At 46.8% G+C, this 22897-nt stretch overlaps 1 protein-coding gene across 8 annotated transcripts in view; it reads right to left on the bottom strand.

Annotated features, from left to right (window-relative positions):
- Positions 1-10927: 10927 nt before the first annotated feature.
- LOC137346238 (ral guanine nucleotide dissociation stimulator-like) overlaps positions 10928-22897 on the bottom strand; it is a 139184-nt gene continuing 127214 nt past the window's right edge. For all 8 annotated transcript variants that reach the window (XM_068009675.1, XM_068009676.1, XM_068009677.1 and 5 more), the window contains 4 exons: positions 22138-22300; positions 17997-18239; positions 16512-16626; positions 10928-13712 (listed from right to left, as the gene is read on the bottom strand). In XM_068009675.1, the coding sequence (XP_067865776.1) occupies positions 13543-13712; positions 16512-16626; positions 17997-18239; positions 22138-22300 (691 nt within the window). In that variant the 3' untranslated portion in view covers positions 10928-13542. The remainder of the gene's footprint in view (positions 13713-16511; positions 16627-17996; positions 18240-22137; positions 22301-22897) is intronic.

The following is a 22897-nucleotide window of genomic DNA, read 5'->3' as shown; positions in this document are numbered from 1 at the left end:
CCCTGTTTGATACTGTCTTCGGCGGCGAGAGTCAAATCGGGTGCAGTGGAAAACCAGCGTCACGTCAGATCCCTGTCCGTGTCTCGATGGGCAGGTCAGGTTAAAATTGCCCCCATAATGAGGTAAATGAGAGATCCCTGATACCAGGCCCCTGTTAGCAGCTTGTAGGTGATCAGTCAGGAATGGGACTGACCCTCTCTCTGATTCAAGCTCCCTCCTGAACCCACATCCAGTGACCCCCTCATGCAGCAGAATCGCGACATTATCCTATTGCAGGATTTGTTATCTAAGCAGTGAGTTAAAAGTCGGGATTTTAAACTGTGGAGTCAGCCAATCAGAGAGCAGGACTAATGGCAGCTGTTGAAGAGACCCTGAGTCAGGATGTTTCGCTCTCCTGGCTGTAGTGGAGCCGGTGGAAATGGATGCTGTCAGTGAAGAATGGGGGAAAGAAAATACCATGAAAGAATATGGGACGGAAGAAAAGCATGATCAAAAATACACGACGAGTCATGAAATTAAGAAAGACTTGCGCTTTTTGCGACCACCAGATGTTTCAAAACGCTTTACAGCCAATTGAAGTACTTTTGAAGTGTCGTCATTGTTGTAATGCAGGAAACACAGCAGCCAGAATGTGCACAGTAAAATCTCACAAATAGCATTGCGATAACAACCAAATAATCTGTTTTTGTGATAGTGTTTGAGGGATAAGTATTGGCCAGGACACCATGGACAACTCCCCTGCTCCTCTTCGTAATTGTCTAATGGGATCTTTTACATCCATCTGAGAGGGCAGGCAGGGCCTTTGATTTAGCACCTCATCTGAAAGGCAGTATCTCTGGCAGTGCAGCACTCCCTCAGTATTGCACTGGAGTGTCAGCCTTGGTTTTTCTGCTTTAGTCCAGGAATAGGGAGTTGAACCGAGAACCTTACAATTTAGAGGCAAGAGTGCTACCAACAGAGGAGTGCGAGAACCTGTAACAAATAGGAAGAGGTGGTAATAGGGTACTGAGGTAAAATGGATGAGTAAGAGGAATAAGATGCAGATCTGAAAGCCACTCACATTGTGCTCTTGTGTTGTATATCTGAAACCTCCATGACTTTTCAGGTATGTTGAGATTTCAGTGTTGGCAGGAGGAGGGTGCTGTTGAATCATCAGGAAGAAGGTAATAGGACACTATAATCTTCTCCTGGAGGAAAGGGTCGGTCTCTCAGCACCATCTAGTGACCAGTTCAGAAAGGCATTTGATGGAGAACAGAAAGTTGATTATTCCACTTGCTGGTTGGGGTCATGTACAATGAAGCGCGATGTGGTGCGATGGGCAGTTGCAGAGTCGTAGCCCATGCAGACGATCAGATCGGTTCAAAAATAAAATGCCGCAACTTACCAAGGCTCCTTCGACAGTATCTCCCCAAACCTGTGACCTCTACCACCTAGAGGTCAAGTGCAGCAGATGCATGGGAACACCACCACCTTATGTTCTCCTCTGAGTCACACACCATCCTGACTTGGAACTATATTGCCCGTTGCTGTCACTGGGTCAAAATCCTGGAACTCCAGTCCTAACAGCACTGTGGATGCATCTACACTGTATCGAATGCAGCGGTTCAAGAAGACAGCTCACCGCCACCTTCTCAAGCTCAATTCGGGATGGGCAATAAATACCGACCTTGCCAGAGGTGTCCATATTCCGAGAACAGGATGGATTCAGGTCGGACACCCATATTACATTCTGCCAATCTTATGCTCCAATGAAGTCAACGCAGTGTAAAATCAAGCCAGGTTAACTGGCTTCTGACCCGAACCCATTCCATGCTCGCTGAGTGAGATGGGTTAAAATCGGGACTATAATTTTATTTTCCTGGGTATTTTCTCCAATAATTCTTTTCCCTTTCGATTATGGAGCTGTTAACTTCCTGTTATGAAAGAACTCCATAAGCAGCAGCCACCCTCTGGCACAGGTTTTTACTCTTCACAAGCTGTTCCACCATGGGATGCACCATAGCTGATCCCAATCTTGTCCTAGCACTAAACCAATGTCTGCTGTGGCTCAGTGGTTGCATTCTTACCTCTTAGTCAGAAAATTGTGGCTTAGAATCATAGAAAGTTTAAGGCACAGAACGAGGCCACTTGGCCCATCGTGTCTGTGCCAGCCAAAAAACGATCCGCCTATTCTAATCCCACCTTCCAGCATTTGGTATGTAGCCCTGCAGCTTACGGCATTTGAGGTGTATATTTAGACTCCTTTTGAATGAACTGAGGGTCTCTGCCTCAACTACCCTTTCAGGCAGTGAGTTCCAGACCCCCACCACCCTCTGGGTGAAAAAATTATTCCTCAACTCCCCTCTAATTTTTCTACCAATCACTTTAAATCCTTGCCCCCTAGTCACTGACATCTTTGCTAAGGTGACTAGACCCTTCATCTCCACTCTATCCAGGCCCCACAAAATTTTGTACTTTTCAGTCAGATCTCCCCTCAGCCTTCTCTGTTCCAAGGAGAACAACCCCAGCCTATCCAATCTTTCCTCATAGCTGCATTTTTCCAGTCCTGGCAACCTCCTCATAAACCTCCTCTGCACCCTCTCTAGTGCAATTACATACACTCTGTAATGAGGTGACCAGAACTGCACACAGTACTGAAGTTGTGGCCTGACCAATGAGTTATACAGTTCCAGCATAACCTCCCTGCTCTTATATTCTATACCTCGGCTAATAAAGGAAAGGATTCCATATGCTTTCTTAACCACCTTATTGACCTGTCCTGCTAACTTCAGGGACCTATGGACATTCACTCCAAGGTCTCTCACTTCCTCTACACTTCTCAGTATTTTCCCATTAATCGTGTATTCCTTTGCCTTGTATGAACTCCCAAATGCATCACCTCACACTTCTTCAAGCCCAACTCCAGATACTGGGCTACAAATCTAGGCTGCCGAGCCCAGTGCAGTACTTAGGGAGTGCTGCAGTTTCAGAGGCACTATCTTTCAGAGGTGACAGTAAACTGAGGCCCTGTCTGCCTTCTCAGCTGAATGTTCAAAACAAACATCCCACTGCTTCATTTTGAAGAGCAAAGGAGTTATCCCCTGTGCCCTGGCCAATAATCTGCCCTCAATCAACATCTAAAAACTGGTAAATATCACATATCTGTTTGTGGGAGCTCGCTGTGTGCAAATTGGCTGTCACATTACAACAGTGACTACACTTCAAAAAAAGTGAAGCACTCTGGGCTGTCCCGCTCTCGCAAAGCATGTCTTTTGTTTATGTCTTTCAATCTGTTGGGAGCTCAATACATGAGCTGATATCTTCCACTTCTGCACTTCTGGTCCAGGCTGGGCAAATCGCACAAGCTAACCTTGGTTTTCTGGCCACTAATTGGAATCTTATAGGTTGGGTTCACGGAATTACCCAGCAGGTGGCAGGAGGTGAGAGTGGAGATTCTCACCTGTTACCTTTAACCGATAGTTGCTCTTTTGTTTCTCATCAGTTTATTCTTCTATACCACTGTGGAGTCTACTTTCATGCCACATATCTAACCGGGCACCTCAGCATAGCCCAATGGGGTGGCCTATTATTTACCTGATAAAATCGTTAGGACCCTCGAGAGCCCAAGCACAAGCTGACATTGGCAATCATGGTGAAGCTCAGAAGTTGGACCATTCTGCAGTCAACGATCCTCATTGATATTTTAAGATCTGAATTCATTTTTAAGGTGGCCAATTTGCATCTGCACAGCTGCGTCCACCTTTGCCCAGTTTGCAATATACGGCATGGTTCAGGTAGCTCAAGAATAGCAAAGATTCTGAAACAACCATGAAGCAGGAGGATGAAGAACATTGAATGAGGTATAGATTGTGGTTTTAAGGGGCATGGCAGGGGTTGGGAGGGTTGGTGGCGAATGGGAACAGTTCAGATTCTTCCTGGAGTAGAAGGAATATGGTCCAGGGAGGTTTTTGAGGTCTGAAGTGGATGATGAATTATGCCTGTATTTTTGAGTAGACTTGTGATGGGTGAGGAATACTCCTAACGTCCAGAGGAGATGTGCTGGATGGGTTTAAAATACAAATGTTTATCAGTCACTAAGATTGTGGGTGTATCCCGTGACTCACTCACATGTTTGCACCAAGATATGAAGGAGCTTCAAGCTCAGAGTCGGAAGGTCAGGGGTTCATGTCCCACTCCAGAAACTTGAACACATCATCCAGGCTGACACTCAGTGCTGTACTGAGGGAGTGCTGCACTGTCGGAGGGTCAGTACTGAGGGAGTGCTGCACTGTTGGAGGGTCAGTACTGACAGAGTGCTGCACTGTCGGGGGGGGGGGGGGCTGACAATACTGAGGGAGTACTGCACTGTCAGAGGGTCAGTACTGAGGGAGTGCTGCATTGTCAGAGGGTCAATACTGAGGGGGTGTTGCACTGTTGGAGGGTCAGTACCAAGGGAGTGCTGCACTGTCAGAGGGTCAGTGCTGAGGGAGTGCTGCACTGTCGAGGGGCACTACTGAGGAAGTGCTGCACTGTCGGAGGGTCAGTACTGAGCGAGTGCTGCACTGTCAGAGGGTCAATACTGAGGGAGTGCTGCACTGTCAGAGGGTCAGTGCTGAGGGAGTGCTGCACTGTTGATGGGCACTACTGAGGAAGTGCTGCACTGTCGGAGGGTCAGTACTGAGGGAGTGCTGCACTGTTGGAGGGTCAGTACTGACACAGTGCTGCACTGTCGGGGGGGGGGGGGGGTGGTGGTGACAATACTGAGGGAGTACTGCACTGTCAGAGGGTCAGTACTGAGGGAGTGCTGCATTGTCAGAGGGTCAATACTGAGGGGGTGTTGCACTGTTGGAGGGTCAGTACCAAGGGAGTGCTGCACTGTCAGAGGGTCAGTGCTGAGGGAGTGCTGCACTGTCAGAGGGTCAGTGCTGAGGGAGTGCTGCACTGTCGATGGGCACTACTGAGGAAGTGCTGCACTGTCGGAGGGTCAGTACTGAGCGAGTGCTGCACTGTCAGAGGGTCAGTACTGAGGGAGTGCTGCACTGTCAGAGGGTCAGTACTGAGCGAGTGCTGCACTGTCAGAGGGGCAGTACTGAGGGAGTGCTGCACAGTCGGAGGGGCAGTACTGAGGGAGTGCTGCACTGTCGGAGGGACAGTCCTGAGGGAGTGCTGCACTGTCGGAGGGGCGGTACTGAGGCAGTGCTGAACTGTCAGAAGTGCTGTCTTTCAGATGAGACATTGAACCGAGGCCCCATCTGTGATCGCAGCCACTATTTGAAAAAGAGCTCTCCATGGTGTTGTGGCCAATGTTTATCTCTAAATCAACATCACTTAAAAACAAATATCTGGTCATTATCACATTCTTGTTTGTGGAAGATTGCAGTTCAAATTGGCTGCCCTGTTTCATATATTACAATAACGTTTACATTTCAACAGCAACACTATTTCATTGGCTGCAAAGTGCTTTGAGACATCCTGAAGTTGTGAAAGACAATCTATAAATGTAAGTTCACACTTTCTTTCAATCTGTTCATTTACTGATCTGAGAATTAGTCCTCTGACTCCAGTTGCCAACACCTGCTTTGACAGTGCTCAAATATTGCCCGATATGCAAATGTGCATGACAGGGGAATGAAATGCCACAGATGGGCACCAACACTGACCAGCTGCAAAAGATTAAGAAAGAAAATGGAAAGTAAATAAGAGGCTCAAATCCAGTTTCGCTTCTGCACAGGATGTAAAACACCATAACAGGCCATTCGGCCCAACTGTTCTATGCCAGCGTTTCTGCTCCACATGAGCCTCCTCCCACCCTATTCCATCTCACCCTATCAGCATATCTTTCTACTCCTTTCTCCCTCGTGCATTTTTCTAGTTTCCCCTTAAATGCATCTGCACTATTTTCCTTCGCCACTCTCTATGTTAGCGAGTTCCACATTCTCACCACTCTCTGGGGAAAAGAAATTTCTCCTGAATTCCTCAGTGAATTTAGTAGTGACTATCTTATATTTATGACCCCTCGTTCTGGTCTCCCCACAAGTGTAAACATCTTCTCTACATCTACCCTATCAAATTCTTTAATAATCTTCGCTACTTCTATCAGGCTATCGTCTTTTCTAGAGAAAAGAGCCCCAGCTATTCCATCTTTCCTGATTGTTGTGCCTTTCAGTTCTTGCATCACTCCAGTAAATATCTTTTTTGCCTCCTCTCCTGTGCCTCTATATCCTTTTTATAATCTGGAGGCCAGGACTGTGCACAGTACTCCTAGTGTGGTCTAACCAAGGACCTAAACAAGATTCTGTCAAGAGAATCTCAAGCCATAGTTGCCTTTCAATACTTGGGGGAGCTACGCTCAGTACAAAGCCTTCACAGGAAGTCAAAGTGCCACCATCCACATCTGCTCCACAGGAAGAGTGCAACATCTTGAGATGCAGCGAGACTTCAAAGCACCCAAACCGAGGCCACATCTGCCCTGTCTGATGGGCGTAAATGACCCCATGGCACTATTTTGAAGAAGAGCAGGGGTGTTCTCTCCATTCTCCTGGTCAACATTTATGTCGCAAAACAAAAACTAGTCACCTGTGGGATCTTGCTGTGCTGCAATGGGCTGCCACGTTGGCTTGGAGACAAACTTCCAACCTTCAAATTGGCGATGAAGCATCCTGAAAGGACTTAACTGAAGGCAAGTACATTATTTTAAGAGCAGCGCCTCTCCTGTATGTTTGGTTGGATAAGCATATTGGAAGCCAGGCAGGGTTCCTGCGATTTAGAGTATTTTTTTGACATCCCATTTGAGAGATCTTTCCTTTTTACTGACATCCTGGGGCAGTTTACACCATACATGTACCTCAGCCTGTGCCTCACAAACTGCCATGAGAAGCTCGATGTGACTTTGAGACCATCAGTCTTCGGTATAATCTGATCGAGGTCTCCAGGCATTTTCTGCTGTGTGATGACATCACTAAATCGCACGTCACGTCGATGTAGCTGTCCCCACTTCCAAAGGCGGGAGAGCGTGATGGAAGTTCAGCGACACAGCAACAACTTGTACGCCGAGCCCAAGAAGGAGATATTAAGACAGGTGACCACAGGAGTATAGCGTTGAGGTAGGTTTTACAGAGCGTCTTAAAGAAGGAAAGTGAGATAGGGAGGCAGAGAGGTTGAGGGAGGGAATGCCAGAGCTTCGGGCCCAAGCAGCTGAAGGCACAACTGCCAATGGTAAAGTAAAGGAAATGGGTGATGCACAAGAGGACAGAATTGGAGGTGTGCGCAGATGTATCGGAGTGTTGTCGGACTGGCTTTCACTTGACTGGAGAGTGAAATCAGGGAGCATGAAACCAGCTCTGCCCCGGATCCTCGCAGTTTTCTGACTGAAGGGTTAGGTTAAAGTTGCTCTCAGTGATGGAGCTAATGGCTGCCAGCATCACAGTTGGGATTATTTTTCTCGTTTGAAAGATGCAGACATGAAAACATTTGCCTGGGGCACCTGGTGACCGGTCAGCTGGTAACCGCACTGCCCAGTTTCAAACTGAGTCACGCGGACCAAGCTCCATCCCAGGCTGCCTCCTCAGACTGCGCTAAAGTGGGTTTGATCGCAGCTTTGCCACTCGGAGCAAGGAACGGTTTTAAAAAATAGAATCAGGTCAGTTTCCCACTCCTGATCACTGTCCAGCCGTCCCTGCTGTCATGTGCCTGTGTGCAGAAGCCAGGTAAGGACCGGATCGGGCTAGGCTGCACTTCCTCCCAGAGTCGAATAGCTGACTAACACCCACTCACTCAGGAGGAATGTCCGCTTGCGTGAAGCGATGGAAAGGTGCCATGGAAAGGTGCCAGCATGAATGGAGCTGTGACCCAGCAAGAGGCACGAGGCAAAGGACGAGTGAAAATAAATGGGAAGAGCCATGAAAAATAAATGTTGATGACATTGCCATTGAATCAGTTCATTACTATCATAACCAATAGGGAGGCAGATCCCTCCCTCTGTGTTCCGAGGGGTGAGTCTTTTCATTTCATGCTCCAGTTGTGGGTGTCGCTGGCAAAGCCAGCATTCATTGTCAGCATTGCCTATCCCTATTTGCCCTCGAAAAGGTGATGGTGAATCACCTCATTCTTGAACCACTGCCATCAATGTGGTGATAGTTATTCTTTGCAGCAGTTTTGATACAGCCGAGTGGCTGTCTAGTCCACTTCAGAGGAGGGCTACCCGTGGTGGGTACGGGGCTGGAGTGACATATAGACCAGGTCAGGTTAGGTTTCCTTCCCTGAAGACACTGTCCAATGTGACAACACCATGCCCATAAAATGCATGAAACGGAACAGGCCCCTGGGAACATCTCCCCAACCGCACGCATCCCTATCACCAGATACTGGTGACTAGAGTCAGGCCAGTGGCTGCCTTTAACAGTAAATTACATTTTAAAAAATTAATTCTCGGGATTTATTGCCCAGTTACCCTGAGTATGATTCAACTGAGTTCCCACTTCAGAGGGCAGTTAAGAGTCAACAACATTGGTGTGGGACTGGAGCTTTTCTTTTACTCTTTCACAGGATGTGGGCATCACTGGCTAGACCAGCATTTGTTACCCATCCCTAACTTCCCTTGAGAAGGTTGCGAAGAGCCGCCTACTTGAACCATTGCAGTCCACGTGGTGTAGGTACACCTACAGTGTTGTTAGGAAGGGAGTTCCATGATTTTGACCCAGCAACAATGAATGAACGGTGATATAGTTCCAAGTCAGGATGGTGTGTGGCTTGGAGGGGAACTTGCAGGTGGTGGTGTTCCCATGCATCTGCTGTCCTTGTCCTTCTAGGTGGTAGAGGACACAGGTTTGGAAGATGCTGTCAAAGGAGCCTTGGTGAGTTGCTGCAGTGCATCTTGTAGATGGTACACACTGCTGCAACTGTGCACCGGTGGTAGAGGGAGTGAACGTTGAAGGTGGTGGATGGGGTGCCGATCAAGGGGCTGCTTTGCCCGGGGTAGTGTCGAGCATCTTGAGTGCTGTTGGAGGTGCATTCATTCAGGCAAGTCGAAAGTATTTCATCACACCCCTGACTTGTGCTTATAGATGGCGACAGGCTTTGAGGAGTCAGGAGGTGAGTTACTCACCGCAGAATTCCCAGTCTCTGACCTGCTCTTTTCACCACAGTATTTATATGGCTGATCCAGTTCAGTTTCTGGTCAATGGTAACCCCCAGGATGTTGATAGTGGGGGATTCAGTGATGGTAATGCCATTGAATGTCAAGCAGAGATGGTTAGATTGTCATTGCCTGGCACTTGTGTGGTGCAAATGTTACTTATCACTTATCAGCCCAAGCCTGGATGTTGTCCAGGTCTTGCTGCATATGTACATGGATTGCTCCAGAATCTGAGGTGTTGCAAATGGTACTGAACATTGTGCAATTATCAGCGAACATCCCCAATTCTGACCTTATGATGGAGGGATGGTCATTGATGAAGCAACTGAGATGGTTGGGCCTGGGACACTATCCTGAGGAACTCCTCAGTCATGTCCTGGGACTGAGATGACTGGCCTCCAACAACCACAATCATCTTCCTTTGAGTTAGGTATGATTCCAACCAATGGAGAATCTCCTTCCCCTGATTCCCATTGACTAGTTTTGTACGGGCTCCTTGATGCCACATTCGATCAAATGCTGCCTTGAAGTCAAGGGCAGTCACTCTCACCTCACCTCTTGAGTTCAGCTCTTTTGCCCATGTTTGGATCAAGGCTGTAATAAGGTTTGGAGCCAAGTGGCCCTGATGCAACCTAAACTGAGCATTGGTGACCAGGTTATTGCTGAGTGAGTGCCGCATGACGGCACTATCGAAAACACATTCCATTACTTTGCTGATGATCGAGAGTAGACTGATGGGTCAGTAATTGGCCAGATTAGATGTGTCCTGCTTTTTGTGGACAGGACATACCTGGACAATTTTCCACATTGTCAGGTAGATGCCAGATTTGTAGCCACACTATAGGCCAGACTGTGTAAGGCATCATTCTTTAAAGAACATTAATGAACTGGTTCTGACAGGTTCATGGTCAATTTTACTGATATGGGCTATTTATTTCCAGCTTTGTTTCATAGAATCAGAGAATAATTACAGCACAGAAGGAGGCCATTTGGCCCTTTGTGGCCGTACCGGCCCTCTGGAAGAGCAACTCACCTAGTCCCACTCCCCATAAACCTTTTCGCTTCAGTTACTTATCGAATTCTCTTTTGAAACTAAAACTGAATTCTAAATTTTCTAGATTTGAACTCATGTTCTCTGGATTACTAGCTCTATAAAATAACCACTGTCACTGAGATTGCTAGATTTTTGTTGGGATGGGGCATTTAAGGATTATGGATCCAAGGTGGGTAGGTAATCTTGAGATACAAATCAGCCGTGATCTTGTTGAATGAGGATATGGCAGCAAAGTGGTTATGTCACCGGACCAGACTAATTCAGAAAGCCTGAACTGGTAATCTGGAGACCTGAGCTCGAATCCCACCACAGTTAGATAAATCTGTGATTAAAACTAGCTATGACCATGAAACTTACTGGATTGTCGTTAAAAACTAAACAGGTTCACCAATGTCCTTTAGGAAGGGAAATCTGCTGTCCTAGTCCAGTCTGGACCTGTAAGTGACTCCAGACCCACAGCAATGTGGTTGACCCTCAACTCCCCTCTGAAATGGCCTGGCTCAGTTGTATCATCGAAACCACGAGCACTGTGCCTTCACCCACACAGGCTGCAGCAGTTCAAGGTGGCGGGTCACCTTCTCAAGTGCAATTAGGAAAAGGCAGCAAATGCTGAGCTTGCCAGCGACAGCCTGAATGAATAGAAAAACAGGCTTGAGGGGCTGAATGGCCTACTCCTGTTCCTTTGTCCTACCCCTCTCGCACCCCTCCCCCGACTATCAATCCAAAGCATAAATAATTAACATCAAAACAACACAATCCATGCTGGTTCATTTTGTTTTTTTTTTAAATAAATGATATAAATACATGTTGCACACATGCCCTGGTCACAGGCTCTTACGAAATGCCTCAAGTAAGAAATTGACAGGAAAATGCTGATGGTCATGAATTCACATTAACAAAGGTGGTGGCTGGGATCTGGGGGGGCGGGGGGGTGGAATTTTAGCATAACAGGCGGCCAGGAATCCCATGAGATCGGTCAGATTGCCATTTTTACACCCTGCCCCGTATGGACTGCAACGCCGGGTCAAATCAGGGCTGAGTTTAAAAGCAGTGTAGCACCCCCACCCCATGGGATTCCAGATGACCGGGTTGGGTTAAAATTCCACCCCCTCCCCCCGCCCCCAGCTATTGCAGCCTCTGTGGGCAGCTTGCAGCCCTTGGGATTTTCCAAATTCTGGGAATTCCATAATCTAGTCACTATCCCGCCATTTCGTGAGAGAGGACAATCAGCTGGTCTCGAATCTGCCCGTGAGCGTGAACAAATCCACCTGGTGCTTCAGTTCAAATCAGTTATATCAACACGCTTCAGAAACAAACAGCTCCTTTGAAGAGCCTAGGTGGAAACAGAAAATTAAAATGCACAATTTTTTTTAAAAAAGTGTGATGAACCTTGTTCGCAATTCTCCCCCCAACTCTGCGGCTGAAGTGTAACTGTGCCCAAAGACCTCCTTTCACCAGCGCACTGCGGGGAGGTGCAAGGAGAGAATGGACATCGCGATGGAGGTGGCTGCTATCAGTCAAAATGGTTGTCGCAAGGGAGCAACTTTTGTCGCTTTTTGCATCTGTCAACAGCAGAGGGAGAGACATCGCAGCTTCCAAATCTTTTGGACAATGCTTGTATTTTTAGTGTTATAAGAGGCACATTTTGCACAGGAGGCCTCATGTGAGTGTAGTGGTAATCCATGCCCACCATCGGAAGGGCTTCCTTATGCTCATCGTTGACAAGGAAAAGCCCTTCCACATCAAATGGCGTCCTTCACATCGCCTTCAATAAAGTTGGTTTGTCTTGGAGGTTTCAAAGCACCAGCAGAAGACATCTACGGTGGCTTAGCTGGGACAGGTAGCTGCAGGGGAGGTTATTGGAAAGGCACTTTCGTTGCTGCTGGATTTGGCTTTGTATGGTATTGAACTCGGTCCATCTTCAATGTGACCTGCAAACCTATTGTCATTTCAACGTGATGAAGGTTGAAGGTTACTAGGACTGTCTGTCGATCTGCGACTGCCCTGAACCATAAACATTCATCTGGTCAGATCAGTAAGGTGTTTCCAGCAAAGGCTAGCAAAGTAGCTCACCCTGTGTGTTAACCCTGACCTGGAAGCACCCCTCCATTAACACGGCTGGTGCTGTGCTGTTAGAAACAGTCCCTTTATTGCTCCTGCGCTGTTGCCGCTAGTAACTCGTGGCAGGCATCTGACTCCGAGCTCCCGTCAGGAATTCTGAACAGCAGTGCAATTGGAAGAGGTTCAGGATGGGCGTTGCAGAGGAGGGAAATGTTGCCTTAGTGGGGGATTGATTGAGAATGGAATATCGTTTTCTGTCGGGAGTCAAAGGGAGGGGTGGGAGATCGTCTGTTTTCTACTGGGTCTGTGAATATCCAACACTCGCCCCTAAAATGGGACCATCAAGCTGGTAAGCAGTTGGAAGGAGATACAAATTACTTTGCCTGACACTGTAGTGAATTTCCAAGACTCTTAATCTCTTCACAGGCATCATTTTCCAACAGGTTAAATAGTTTGACCAGCAGACAGACGATTATAGAATAACAAAAACATTGCAGCAGATTCAGGCCACGTTGGAGGCCGATGCAAGAGTGACGGGTTTGCTCGAGGAATTTGTGCTTGCTGCCATTGCAGAGTAAGCACGAAAAGCTTCCTTATTCCAGAAACGTGCTTTCTGATTTCAGAAGCGCATAAAGTAAGTCTACATTCCTTCACGGACTCTTCTGAAGTCAGCAATGCACCGGGACGAAAGTGGTAGGTGTTTTCTTAATGCCGACTGTCTCTGCCCTTTCCATCTCTGTGGGTTGATCCACGTCCACATGGCCCTGAATATGATAATCAAATCTCTCGCAGGAAGGATGGAGCCGGCTACTTTAAGTCAAAAAGCTTGTCTTATTTTCAGACAAGTCTATATGCACCTGAGTTCCAAGGAACCTCCTCCAACCTCCAAAGACACAAACTCGGCTTTTTCCAGAGAATGGTGAAGGTCTATCAGACCTACCGGATCCAGGAGACAGAGGGGGCTAACCTTTTAGGCCTGAAGCCTCCTCTGTCTACTGGGCACTGAAAGTCCTAAACCATTGACTTGGCGGCATTCATCTGGTGCTTCGTGAACAAGATTCCACTGAAAATAACAATGATCCGCAAGCAAGCAAAGCTTTCTTTCTCACCCTTTTCAAAAAAGAAAACAGGCCCTATATTTAGTGCTTTATACTTCCATCTGGTTTAACTTGGAAAATGTTCCATCGTCCTCCATGACGACGGCAACTCACTTTCATCAGCACATGCTATGCCAGCTTTAGCCTCAATGAGCTGCCATGCTACATATTGATAGTCTACTTCCACAGTGAGAAATCGTCCATTCCCAAAAGGCCTTTAAAACAAGGCCCTGGCAATCTTCATCCCCTTGGACTTGATCTTCGGGAATGGGGATCCATGCTCCGTTCTCAATTTTGGTGAAGAGTAGCCCTTTCTCCGCAAAATAAAATCGATGCTGGTGGAGTTCATGGCATAGAAGACATTGGCATTGTATGGTATGGTGAACTCTGGAAAGAACACAGAGAAAATAAATTGGCATATGGTTAAGCAGCACCTTGATTTTAAAATTGTCATCCTTGATTTCAATTCCCTCCATGGCCTCGTGCCTCCCTATCTCTGTAATCTCCTCCAGCTTTACAACCTCCTGGGATATCTGCGCTCTGCCAATTCCAGCTTCTTCAGCATTCCTGATCTTAATCGCTTCACTATTGGTGGCTGTGCCTTCAGCTGCCCAGTCCTTCCCTAAATTCCCTCTTTAAACCTCTCCACCTCTCTACTTCTCTCATAAGATCATAGGATCATCGGAGACAGGAGCAGAAGTAGGCCATTTGGCCTGTCGAGCCTGCTCTGCCATTCAAACAGATCATGGCTGATCATCTACCTCTATGCCATTTCCCCCACTATCCCCATATCCCTTGATGTCATTAGTATTCAGAAATGTATCGATTTCTGTCTTGAACATGCTCAATGATTGAAATTCCACAGCCCTCTGGGGTAGAGAATTCCACAGATTCACCATCCAGTGTGTAAAGAAATTCCTCCTCATCTCAGTCCTAAATGGCCTGCTCCTTATTCTGAGACTGTGTTCCCTTGTTCTCGACTCACCAGCCAGAGGAAACATCCTATCCACATCCACCCTGTCAGAATTTTGTAAGTTTCAATTAGATCACCTCTCATTCTTCAAAACTCGAGAGAATACAGACCCAATTTCTGAAATCTCTCTTCATAAGACAATCCCAGGGATTTGTCTGGTGAACTTCCATTGCACTCCCTTTATGGCAAGTATATCCTTCCTTAGATAAAGAGACCAAAACTATACACAATACTCCAGGTGTGGTCTCATTAATGCTTTATACAACTGAAGCAATACATCTTTACTCCTAAACTCAAATCCCCTTGCCATGAAGGCCAACGTACCATTTGCCTTCTTCTCCTTTAAGATGCTCTGGAAAACCTATCTCTTTGAACAAGCTTTTGGTCATCTGGCCTGATATCTTCTTATACACTGTATAAATACAAGCTATTGTTCTTGATATAAAATTAAATGGTACATGCAGTCGATATGGGATTGACACGTTAACACATATCAATAAACGAACCGATTAGTCCGAATGTTTAGAATCTCAATGAGCTTGTGCAATTCCCATTGTATTAGATCCCATTGGATGTAGCTGATTCCCATTAGTATTAATTGCATAAAAGCTCAATGGATCAGCCCACTGGCACTTGTTCCCAACATAGAGACTTTCAATGGATCAAATCACTTCCCGTTTACTCCCATTATGTGGAACTAAGGCAGACAAAACTGCTTTCCATTCAACACTCACTGAATTCACTCAGTGAACCAACCCAGTTTCCATTTAGTTCCATTGCACAGATGTCACTGGGCCAATTCACTTCTCAGTCACTCCCAATGCACGGACTGCCAGCAGACCCAACTAATACCCGTCCACCACTAACAATCCAGCTTCTTTATTACTTGTGCTCAGGACTGGTACGAAACCAGGCACAGCCCTTCTCCAGTTTCCTTTCTCTCCCTTCACCGCTCCACTGCTTGATTTAAATATGAGAAATTCCCAGCATTCAATCATGGATTCACCCTCAAGCCCATACTACTTCCAGGATAGTACAATGAGAATGCCACGCCAGCGGGGACACCAGACAAATAATATGGAATGGAATAATTGGTCAACACTGCACACAAGCCTAGAGTTTCTGGAGCAATTGGCCGAACCAGCACAAAGGATCGCGGAAACTCAAGCGTGAGTTGCGCCCTGTGTAAATCGAATTTCTGCAATCTTTTGCGCTGGTTTAAAATTCATCCACCCACAAAACTGGCCAGATTGAGACTTGTCACCATGGCACTCTTCCACTAATTACACCTCAACTTGAGCTTGGTATTTCTTCAGACCCACAGGCACTAGTTAACACGTTTGAAAAGTTTTACATCTTAAAAAATATTTAATTTACTGAGAAACTGACTGGTGTATACCAATTAAACCAGTAATTGGTTCAGTACGGTTATTTTGTTAGTGATTTTCAGTGATTTAAAATCAGGTTCCTCATAGTTGGTGGACAAGACACTCTCATTAAAAACGCTTATTATTTATGATAAACCCATTTTCAGTCGTATTATTACAATTGCACCAGGTTACTGCTCTTAAATACATCAATGAATATCTTTTAATGCTAAGAAGAAAAAAATCTAGCCTGCTGCCTGATTGTACTGGAAGATTTTATGTTTGTGATTATGCATGTACATTTTGGCATAAACTTGAACCGTAACCTAACCAGCACAATTTCAGACACAATTTGCACCCAATTTCCCAATTGTACACAAAGCAGAGTCTCCATCCCACAGTGTCAAATAAACTACATCTCTCATCTGCCTTGAATTCAAACTGACAGCAGGAGAAATCTCAAGAAGAAAGGTGGAGCACATAAGATATAGGAGCAGGAGGGGGCCATTCGGCCTTTCAAGCCTGCTCCACCATTCAATAAGATCATGACTGATCTTCTACCTCAATTCCACCTTCCAGCACTATCCCATATCCCTCAATTCCCTTGGTACCCAAAAATCTACTGATCTTAGTCGTGAATATACACAACAACGGAGCATCCACAGCTCTCTGGGGAAGAGAATTCCAAAGCTGCACAACCCTTTGAGTGAAGAAATTTCTCCTCATCTGAGTCCTGAATCCCCTCATTCAGAAACTACAACCCCTAGTTCTAGACTTTGTAGCCAGGGAAACATCCTCCCAGCAATCTACCCTGTCGAGACCTCTAAGACCTCTAAGACCCATCACCTTTGTCCTCGGTGATGAGCTGCACCAGCTCGTAAGACGCAACTGCATTGGCATCCTGGTTGTGCTTTTCCAGAGCCTTCCCCACGACTGCAGGCGTCTTGTCCTGGCTGGACACCTGTGGAAAGAGGATAGAGTGTGATGCATCGTATTGTACTGGAGTTACGGAAGGACTTCTGGTGTTACCCATCTTAGTAATGCCAAATAATGATCCTGTGTGGGTTGTATGGGTGGGGGACATTTACTTTGGCCGATGGTGTAAAATGGGAGATACCGAATTAGCTCCACATTTTACAGCCTGCCCGGTTTTCATTCCCGCTGAAGTCAATAGAAGGGAAATTGGATGAGGCAGCTGAAGGCACAGCCACTAATGGCGTAGCGATTAAAATCGGGGATGCACAAGAGGACAGAAATGGAAGAATGTAGAGATTGCCTGAAGGAGGTGACAGAGATAGGGAGTGGTGAGACCACGAGGGGATTTGAGCACAAGGATAAGAATTTTAAAACTGAGGCAATGCCAGACCAGGAGCCAGTGTAAGTCACTGAGCACTGAGGTGATGGGTGAGTAGGGCTTGGTGCGAGTTAGGATACAGACAGCAGAGTTTTGAACAAACTGAAGTTTACAGAGGGTGGAAGATGGAATTATGAAATTATCCAGGATACCAATTTCCCTTAATAATCATTCGCGCCACACAAGTGCCAGGCAGCGACCATCTCCAACAAGAGAGAATCTAACCATCACCCCTTGACATTCAATGGCATTACCATCGCTGAATCCCACACTATCAACATCCTAGGGGTTACCATTGACCAGAAACTGAACTGGAGTAGCCATATAAATACTGTGGCTGCAAGAGCAGGTCAGAGGCTAGGAATCCTGCGGTGAGTAACTCACCTCCTGACTCCCCAAAGCCTGTCCACCATCGACAAGGAACAAGTCAGGAATGTGATGGAATACTCTCCACTTGCCTGGATAGATGCAGCTCCAACGACACTCAAGAAGCTCAACACCATCCAGGACAAAGCAGCCTGCTTGATCGGCACCCCAACCACAAACATTCATTTCCTCCACCACCGATGCACAGTGGCAGCAGTGTGTACCATCCACAAGATGCACTGCAGCAATGCACCAAGGCTGCTTAGATAGCACCTTCCAAACTCATGACCTCTACCACCTAGAAGGACAAGGGCAGCAAATGCATGTGAACACCAATACGTGCAAGTTCCCCTCCAAGCCACACACCATCCTGACTTGGAACTATATCGCTGCTGCTTCACTGCTGCTGGGTCAAAATCCTGGAACTCCCTTCCTAATGGCACCGTGGGTGTACTTCCCCACATGGACTGCAGCGGTTCAAGTAGACGGCTCATCACCACCATCTCATGGGCAATAAGGGATGGGCAATAAATGCAGGCCTAGCCACGAAGCCCACACCCCTGCAATAAACTTGAAAGAACCTCGCCTCTCAGACATCAAAGACCACCTACCAAAATGCTCTTGTACAAGTTTCCATTGGCAATGTCCAGACGCACGCGGATGATCCGACAGTCGGACTGCGGCGAGCCTATAGGCGCAGATGGGGACGTGTATGTAGCGCCACAGGACGCAGACCGCCTGTGACCTTTAACAAAGGCTGCAGCGGGAGACAGAGCGGAGGGAGAAGGAGGGCAGGTCGGGCTGGGGTCGATCCCGGCAGAGTCCAGGGAGGAGACCGAGGGGCACTTTGTGTGCTGCGGAAGGAGAAAGAGAGAGATCACATCACCACCCTGTGCTTGGCTCAGTAAAAACATTCTGTTACTTCGAATGAGGCTCATCACTTCAGCAGTTAATAATAATCGCAGAATATATTCATGCAATCGTACAGCACAGAAGGAGGCTATTCGGCCTGTCTATTTGTGCTTGAGCAGGCTTTTAATAAGAGCTTTCCAATTAGTTCCATACCCCTACTTTATCCCCATAACCTTACAAATTGCTTGTCCAATTTCCTGTAAGAAATTACTGGGGATTCTGCTTCCACCACCCTTTCAGGTCGTGTGTTCCAGATCTTAACAACCCTCTTGATGAAGAAATTTCTCCCCATTTCTCCACTAGCTCTATTGCCAATTATTTGAAATCTATGAACCCTGGTTACTGACCCACTTGCCAGAGGAAATAGTTTCTCCCCAATTGCTCTCTCAAAAACCCCTCATAATTATGAACACCTCTATTAGGTCGCCCCTTAACCTGCTCTGCTCGAAGGAAAACAACCCATAGTTTCTCCAACCTCTCCAGATAACTGAATTCCCTCCTCCCTGGTATCGTTCCTGATATACCTCGTCTGTACCCTTCCTAAAGTGGGGTGCCCAGAATTGGACACAATACTTCAGCTGAGGCCTAAACAGTGTTTAGTAATGATTACCCCGATGCCTTGTCATATGCAGTTGCGTGGTCAATCGATAAGAAAATAGCCCATTGAAGTAAAAGTTTTCCCCCTGATCAGGTGTCAACTGTGGCTTAGTGGGTCACACGCTCCTACTAAGTCAGAAGATTGTGGGTTCAAGCCCTGCTCCAGAGACTTTAGCACAAAATCTAGACTGACAATGCAGTCTATCAGGTGACGTGCTAAACTAAGGCCTCATTTGCCCTCTCAGATGGAGGCAAATGATTCCAATGCACCTCCAATAGTGCAGCACCCTCTTGGGACTGCCCTGGGAGTGTCAGCCTGGATTACGTGGTCAAGTCCTGGAGTCGGAGTTGAACCCACAAATGTCTGAGGCAAGAGTGCTACTCACTGAGCCTTGGCTGACAATAACCTCCACCCCCATTTTGTTTCCTCTTCTTTGCATGTATGGGTCTTAATCTTGTTTTTGCTTTCAGACGGCAGTTGTTCATTATTCCTCTGAAAACATCTTTTGTCTCTTTACTCGTTCCATTATTATTCCCTTTGGCTCTGCCCCACCAACTCTTATGTCATTTAATGCCTCCTGTCTTCTGTCCTATCACAGACTTTCCCTTTTGACCTGCTTCAAACCTATTACATTTCTAACTTTTCCCAGTTCTGAATGAAGGTCATCGACCGGAAATGTTAACTCTGTTTCTCTCTCCTCAGATGCTGCCAGGTCTGCTGAGTATTTCCAGCATTTTCTGTTTTTATTTGTGACACCTGTACTTTGTTGGCTGTAAAGTGATTTGGAATGTCCTGAGTTTGTGAAAGGCGGAATTATAGAAAATTTATGACACAGAAGGAGGCCATTTGGCCCATCATGTCCATGCTCGTTGTTATATAAATGCAAGTCTCTTTTTTTCAGAAAGTGGCAAAGTGGTTCTTTTGTTAATATATGTTATTTAAGTCCCATTTTTAATGAGAGCACTTTTTAAAAAAAGAGGTAACATCTTCAATACCGAGATAATAACCTAACCTGCCCGGCGGGAAACTGACCCAATCAGATCAGGCACCAGATTTCACACAATGCTGACTTTACTGAACCTTAGTGTCAATGGATGTTGGGCAGGTTAAGTTAAAATTACCCCCAAACTGGAAGCAATGGGTGAGATTTTAACTCATTCAAAACCTACCTACTTACACAGATTTAAAATCGAGCCCAATAGGATGGTTCTGAAGTCAGTTATTTTACTAATTGCTCCTGAAATAGGAGCGCCGCCCCTCCCCCCCCCCCCACCCCGATTTTAACAGCTCAGTGCTGAAACTAGCCAATTGACATAATCACCAAGTCATCTTCACTCCCATTTGGGAACAACGTCCCAATTTTAACCAGGCGGTGGGAATGGGACCAGTTTGGGCGGGACGCCCATATTACACCCAGCCTGATTTTACACTTTATTGCCTTTATTGTAAAATTGGGCAGGGCGTAAACGGGCACCTAACCCGAACAAGCCCTGCTCCCATTGGGCAGATTAAAATTAGGGTTGAAGTTTTTTTTTTTGCAAATGGTGGTGAAAGCTCCCCTTGGTGACTTGGTGGTTCAGTGGATTGATCAGCGTGGCACTGAGAAGTACCAATCGGTCAAACCCTGTGTTCCCAGTCCTGCACTGGGTTACTAGATCTTAGCATTGGTGGCTGCAGGGGTACGAGAGTTAGCCTCACTGACCCTGAGGAAACCTTCTGAGTGTTCCCACTTCTGATCGCCAGCTCCTTATTGGAAAGTCCATGTGAATGGACATCAAATGTGGACGCAATCATGCTACTTACGTGGCTTCATACGCCACTGGAATAAGATGCATGTGCACATTTATTTTAATTCATTCTCAGGATGTGGGCATCACTGGCAAGGCTGGCATTTATTGCCCATCTTTAGTGACTGCTTTTGATACAAGAAAATGGCTCGCCGGGCCACTTCAGAGGGCAGATATCGGTCAACTATGGCGGGTGTGGGACCTGAGTCACATATAGGCCCAGACTGGGTAAGGATGTAGATTTCCTCCTCGAAAGGGAACAAGTGAACCAGTTATGACAATCCAACAGCTTCAGGGTCACTTTAACTGAAACCAGCCTTTTTTGATTTAAACTGAATTCAAATTCTCAGACAACAATGGCGGGATCTAAGCTCACGTTGTCTGGATTACTAGTTCAGTAATATAACCACTATGCTTCCGTACCTCTGGATTAAAGGATTATCAGCTCCAGCGGAGGCTCAGACTCAGGGCCTCGGCACTTCCCAAGTACTATTGTGCCACTCGAGCTGAGCTGCACCTCACCGTGAGTGAGTATAATTAAGAAAAGGGGAAGCGAAAATTTGAAAACAAAAAATAAAAAGCAACCCAAAGACCTTGAAATTCTTCGAATGTGGAACTCACAACCACAAGGAGTGGCTGAGGCGAAGAGCACAGATGCATTTAAGGGGAAGCTAGATAGGCACATTTTTGAGACAGGTATAAGATTTGATGAAGAGGGGTGGGAGGAGGCTTGTATGCAGCATAAACACCAGCACAGACCAGCTGAATGGCCTGTTTCAGTGTCGTAGATTCAATGTGATATTAGGACAGAGGGTGGGACTTGAGGGTAAGAAACACCTGCCCACATCACTGGTATAACCCAGCAATTTCTTAGTCAGAAAGTACGATGTTAGCCTTGTGCAGTCATACTTGTCTTGGCTAAGTCTCAGTATTGCTGCTGACTTGCTGTAAGATTCAGCTCAAAGACGCTCATGACCAACCCACCTGCCACAGCTGACTGGCTGTGCACTCGGCTGTGGCTCAGTAAGCAGCACTCTCGCCTTTACGTCAGGGAAGTCATGGATTCAGCTCCCACTCCAGACAAACCAGACCTCATGCAGTAATGAGGGAGTGCAACACTGTCTGAGGTGCCGTCTTTCCAATGTGACATTGAACTGACAGCCCTATCAGCTCTCTCAGGTGGAAACACAAGATTGAAGGAGAGCAGGGAAGTTATTGGCCTTAGCCAATATTCAACCCCCCAGTCAATAAAACAGATTATCTGGCCATTATCACATTACAGGACCTTGCTGTGCGCAAATTGGTTGCTACATTACTGACATTACAATGGTGACCACATTTCAAAGGGTACGGTAAAGTGCTTTAGGATGGCCTGAGGCCATGAAAGTTGCTAATTAAATGTAATTTCTTCTTTTTGTAACGCTTTCTGGAGAGGTAAACCATGGCGGCCATTACCCGGGCAACCTTGCACAGCAGAGCGTTAATTGGTTTGAAAGAATGCTCCTTGGACCCCGAAAATTCAGAAGTGCAGTCCAGGTCTGGCGTCGGAGAACCAACTACATCCCACGGTGATAAACCACCACAAGACACAGTGGGGCTGTTCTGGCCAGAGGGAGGGCTGAAACGACAATATCCCCTTGTTAGAAAGTCAGCATTCATCTTTGCAACCATCTTATTCCGAGAACTCACCTTGCGGGGGGGCGGGGTGCGGGGGGGGAAGTGGGTGGGTGTGAGGGCTGGGGAGGAACCAGGAGGCCAGGATATCCTGAGGAAAATTCATCTTGGGCTGGAGCGATGGAGCAGAGTCAGAATTCTCACCTGGGACAGGGCGGATCCAGGAGGAGAAGACCTCCTGGAAAACTCATCTGGGGTCACCTGGAAGAGGGAGGATTCAGGACGAGAGGACCTCCTGGGGAAATTCACCCAGGTGTGCGAGGGACAGGGAGGATCCATGAGAACAGGATGCCCTGGGGAAGTCACCTGACGGCTGAGAAGGGTCAGGAGTATGAGAGACAAGTAAGCAGCTGGCCAAACTTACGGATAGCAGGTTTCAGGAGATCAACGTATGACTAGGACGTGTTGCAGCGTGAATTCATCTGGGCAGAGTGATGAAGGGAGCATAAAATTGGGGCAGGGTGTAAACCGGATGTCCAGCTCCAACCCGCCCAGTACCCATTAGAAGGATGAGGTTAAAATTGGGACTAGAGTGCAGGAG

Source organism: Heterodontus francisci, chromosome 29 (genome assembly GCF_036365525.1).
Source record: "Heterodontus francisci isolate sHetFra1 chromosome 29, sHetFra1.hap1, whole genome shotgun sequence".
Taxonomy (NCBI): domain Eukaryota; kingdom Metazoa; phylum Chordata; class Chondrichthyes; order Heterodontiformes; family Heterodontidae; genus Heterodontus; species Heterodontus francisci.
The sequence above is the reverse complement of the archived record's forward strand: the minus strand, read 5'-3'. Positions and strand labels throughout refer to the sequence as shown.